Consider the following 4,847-nt stretch of genomic DNA (forward strand, 5'->3'; position numbering starts at 1 on the left):
AACTGTTATATTTTCCCAATGACTTCCTAACTTCCTCGACTTCTTCACTCATTCTCATTTAGACTAGCTTTGCTTCTTATTTTATTGAGAAATCTCAGTCAAACAGAAAACACAGCTGCAATTTACTGCCACATGAACCCACAAGCCTGCATCTTGGCGTTTGTGCTCCTCTCCTGACCCAAGAGCTGGAGCACCTCGGAGAAGACCAACCCCTTCTTTCACTGTGCAGGCCACTCCATCCCTCTGTGCCATTGTTAACAAGCTGTACATCAGTGCAAGGACACCAGAGGGTGCCTGAAATGAGGAATCCTGTGAGTGCAAATCACCAGTCTGGGACAGGCTGGAACACACAACAGGCGTAACCACTCTTTATCTATACAAAAGCTTTTCTTGACTATTTTATTTACATGTCTTTTTTCAGTATCCACAACTTTAGCCAACAGTTCTGTTTCAGCAGTCTGTGGAGCATGTGAAAACCTGCAGTACTCTCCCTGATAACACTTGCAAGGATATTCATTATGCAAATACAGACACTTTTCACCTCTGGTGCAATATCCTTGTCCATACAGCTTACACATATCCTTTTTCTTCTCCATCTCTGCATCATGATCAAACTTATACTCATCTCCCTTAATGCATTTCCTTTCAAGAAAGTATTTGCAAACCTTCCTCCCCTTGCGTTCCACTGTATGCTGCGGGCTGACTCTCTGACTCATTCTCACATGCTGCTGCTTCTCCTTAGGCTCAGCATCCTCTTCCTTCGGACCACTCTTCTGCGATAAGGCTTCTGGCCCTTTGTTTCCAGTGCCAGCCTGTTTTTGTTTCATTTTCTTCTCTCTACCATTCTTGTGACCAGGTTTAAGATTGTTAGATTTTGGTTTAGCACAGTATCTTTTACTCTCTCTTTTGTCACAGATTCTTTAGAAGGTGGGAGGGGCTGGGCAGCATTTGCCATTTCTTTAGCTCATATGTACTTTTGAAGTTCTTTCTCAAAATTACTTTCTGGTTCCTGACTGCAGGTATCATTGTCAGTGTATGACTCATAGTCTTTAGTTCTTGATTTTCCATCTGGCAAACTCTTTGGTGATGTAGAGTTTCCAAAGTGCCTAACTTTTTTGAGAATTTGCTCACACTCCAATTTAACTTCCTATTTTATTTTTCATCTTGAGCCTCTTCAACTTCTGTATCATCTATTTCAACACTGATTCTTTTGAGAGGGTCTGAGCCTGGTCTTTTGCAGATGGTCTGGCTGGGAGATTTTGAGAAAAGATTTTCAAAATCCATGCCACAAGCAAGTGGCCTCCACTCACCAGTCCAGAACTTCAGGAAAAACAAACTGGGGTTTATAAAAGGACATCACAGTCCAGGAAGTGACATACTATTTAATTCCTCTACTGGTCACTTTGAATAAAAATCTATTTTGCCTGACTGCACATCCCTGGGCTCCCCATCATGGGCTCTGTGTACTCTATGGAGTTCAGGAAGACCCTAGTCTTGTGGACAGTACTTTTCAATGCTCAGTAACGATTCACAAGAATGAATCTAAACAGTGCCACCCATGCCCTCTGCCTTGTTGTCACTAGCTGTCACCTGCCCAAGTCTTCTCAGATATGATTGCCTATGGTCAAAATCCTGTTCAGGAGCTGGTGTGAATTGAGACATTTTCTTGTATCATGGCCGGTTCACTATTCCTTTTTGTAGATGGAGACACTGGAGAGAGAATCAATAGGAATCTTCCTCAGAGCCGTATCTGATTGAGATGGACCAGGACAGTCTCTCTGTGTCTCCAGGCTTGTGCGCCAAGGCAGAGTCTGAACCACCACCAAGAATGCTACCACAAAGAGACTCTCCAAAAATTAAAGTGACAGCCACAGCATGATGGCCGGACAGCAGAGGGGAATCATCAACATTTTCTTTATAGGACCAGAGACTTCAGCACCAATACAGCAAAGTCAGAGGAACAGAAAACACTTGACCAGGACTAAATCCCAGACCACCATTGCCAGGCCCAGCAGCTCCCACAACCTAGCACCAGGTCTTAGGAACCTGTGGCAGTCACCCTGGCTCAGCCTCTTATACCACCCAGACACACATGCAAATCACACTGGGCGCTGGTAGAAGAAATCACCGGGGACAGACTGGGCCAGTGTTGAGGTCTCCATCCTGCAGGCACCATGCAGATGCTGTGGACCCTTCTGTGCCTGATGGCAGCTCCTCTGGGTGAGGGTCCTGGGGTCTCTAAGTGTTTTGCAGGGGCCTGAGAGTGGGAAGGGAAAGACTCACCATGACTCTCCTTGCCTTCAGGTGTCCTGTCTGATCTGACACTTCGGGAGTCAGGACCTAGCCTGGTGAAGCCATCGCAGACCCTGTCCCTCACCTGCACAGTCACAGGGGGTTCCATAAGTAGCTATGCTTGGAGTTGGATCCGTCAGCCTCCTGGGAAAGCTCTACAGTGGATGGGGTACTATGCAGGAGGTAGTACAAACTACAACCCAGCTTTCCAGGACCGCATCTCCATCACTGGTGACGCAGGCAAGAACCAGATTTTCCTGCAGTTGAACTCCGTGACCACCGAGGACACCGCCGTGTATTACTGTGCAAGACACAGTGAGAGGATATCAATGTGAGCCCAGACAAAAACCTCCCTGCAGTTGTGCTCATGACCAGCAGGGTGCAGCCATGATCACCAAGCTCAGAGCTCAACCCCAGGGACCAATGCAAAGAGAGGCTACAGGTCACTTCAGAGACTGGGGTTACACTCACTACCTATTTCTTCCTCTGTCATCCTCACTCACTCAAATATGCCACTTAGGCGCTACCAAGGATCACTATTCACTATTTTCTACTAGATCCCTAGAACACATTTATATTTATTGGGTTCAGAACCAAATTTCCCCTCACCAACCTACCAATTCAGCTCTAGACTCATCCACAGGACTCCTCACTCTGTGTCTGCACTTGGATAGCTAATGTGCGCCCCATGTTTACACATCTAAAAATTTGCCTCTGCCACCAACCTTCTTGCTCTACATCATCCTCTTCCTGCCCAGTTGCAGTCAGGGTGTCTCAGGCCTTAGAGAGCCCCTTAGAATCTTCCCTGACATCTCTTTGATTCACACACACACATACACACACACACACACACACACACACACACATGGTAGGAGCTCCACACTGTTTTCCAAGGCAGAGACACATTCAGGGAACAGCTTCTCAGAGCCTCTAAAGTGCTATTGGTCTAAAAGTGTGATGTTGACAGAGCTGATTCCTCTTGAAAGTGACATACCAATTATCATGCCTTTTCCAGATTCTAAGAATGTAAGAATTTTCCAAATTCTAGGTTCTGCCTGTCTTTCTTAGCTCATGACCCCCTACTCCATCTTCAAACTCCATCACTGTAATCTCTGCTGTCATAAATACATCATCTTTGCTCTGGCTCTGACCTCCTTTTTCCTACCTATTAGGATAGAGGGGATTATGTTGATTCTACTCAGGTAATGTAGGGTCACGTCTTCCCCTGTCAAGATCTCTGATTTCTTTATTTCATTTTATTTATTTTTGTGTTTATTTTTTCTTGTACCGCGGACTGACCTTGCACTTGCGAGGCAGGCAGTGGAACCACTAAGATCTCTGATTTAACCATCCAGAAAGGTCCCATTGCCATGACCTGGTCACAGAGAGACAGGTTCTAGGGATGGGGGTTTGGACACATGGGATCCTGACTCAGCTGGCTCAGGTTCTGTCTTCTGCCCAGCCTCACTCCACTCCAGGTACAGTCAGTGGCCTACATGAAAAGGACATTGTTTAGCAGCAGCCTTAATAAAATCTGACCATATTACTGACTTATTGTTTATTTTTGCGTCTTTTCTGGTCTTTTGTTTTCTATCATAGCAGACTAATTGACATGAGGGCATTAATAATAAAGTATTTTCTTCCTAGAGATCTGAAATATATATCTAATATTTGTTCCCTTGTGGATTTCAAGTGTGGTGTGATTTGTTCATTACAAGCTTACATATTTGAGTGCCTACAACTATAATACATACTTTTAGTTTGCACACATCAGAATGTTATTCTTTATTAAAGTCTGTTCTTCAGTTGTAGATTCATTTCTAGCTGTTCATTGTTGATTCCTATTACAATATTAGAAACTTCAGAAAGACACCCTGTGCAGAGCATCTATAGGTTTACCTCTTGTTTTGGGCATCACACTGCCTGCAAAGCCTCTCCCCTCTCCTACTCATATGGTTTCTAATTACAAGCCACCATTATGGGCTCAGTGGTACTCCGTGAGCAAGCATCACATGGGTGGCAGCTTACTCCTCAGGTCTAGGGTCCCCACCCTTCTCCTGGCGTCCCTCCCTGTAACATCTTCACTGGGCATTGCTGCTCCTCACAGTGGATTAAACACATGGCCCACTTTATGGACAGCAGTGGCTCCTGGTTTCCTTTTGTTTTTTTTACTACATTCAGGCCAGCATGTTGTGAGTATTTCCCACCCTGTTTCATGTCTGAGAGAAACTTAGAACCTCTAAAATTGTGAGCATGTAAGTTTGCAGAGGTGTTAACTAGCTAAATTGGGCCATTGCCCTCTGAAGAAATATTCCAGGACATTCTCTTGTGCAAATAAAGTTTTCTTTGACAATTAAGAAGTAAATTAATTTTCTAAAGAGAATCTACTCATGTGCAAAAACCTCAGCTTCACTCCAAAATCCACATATCTGAGTAATTTAATCCCCCGAGGAGGAGGCCCTCAGAGCCCAATCACCTCCCAAATGACCCACTTTTCAGCACCACGAATTGAGAACTACATTTCCAGCAGGTAAAATTTGAGAGACAACTCAAAC

The 4,847-nt window shown here is 44.7% G+C and overlaps 1 pseudogene and 1 gene segment (V, D, J or C); one reads left to right on the top strand and one right to left on the bottom strand.

The window, feature by feature from the left end:
- Positions 1-269: 269 nt before the first annotated feature.
- LOC147821662 (zinc finger CCCH domain-containing protein 8 pseudogene) lies at positions 270-2,377 on the bottom strand (annotated as a pseudogene).
- Positions 2,175-2,627, top strand: LOC101696980 (immunoglobulin heavy variable 4-59-like). The segment is given in 2 exon segments: positions 2,175-2,220; positions 2,305-2,627. Coding segments are annotated over 2 exon segments (369 nt in total).
- The last annotated feature ends 2,220 nt before the right edge of the window (positions 2,628-4,847 follow it).

This window comes from Heterocephalus glaber, unplaced genomic scaffold (assembly GCF_053883595.1).
Source record: "Heterocephalus glaber isolate CG9 unplaced genomic scaffold, H.glaber_assembly_v1.0 deba00001724, whole genome shotgun sequence".
Lineage (NCBI taxonomy): Eukaryota > Metazoa > Chordata > Mammalia > Rodentia > Bathyergidae > Heterocephalus > Heterocephalus glaber.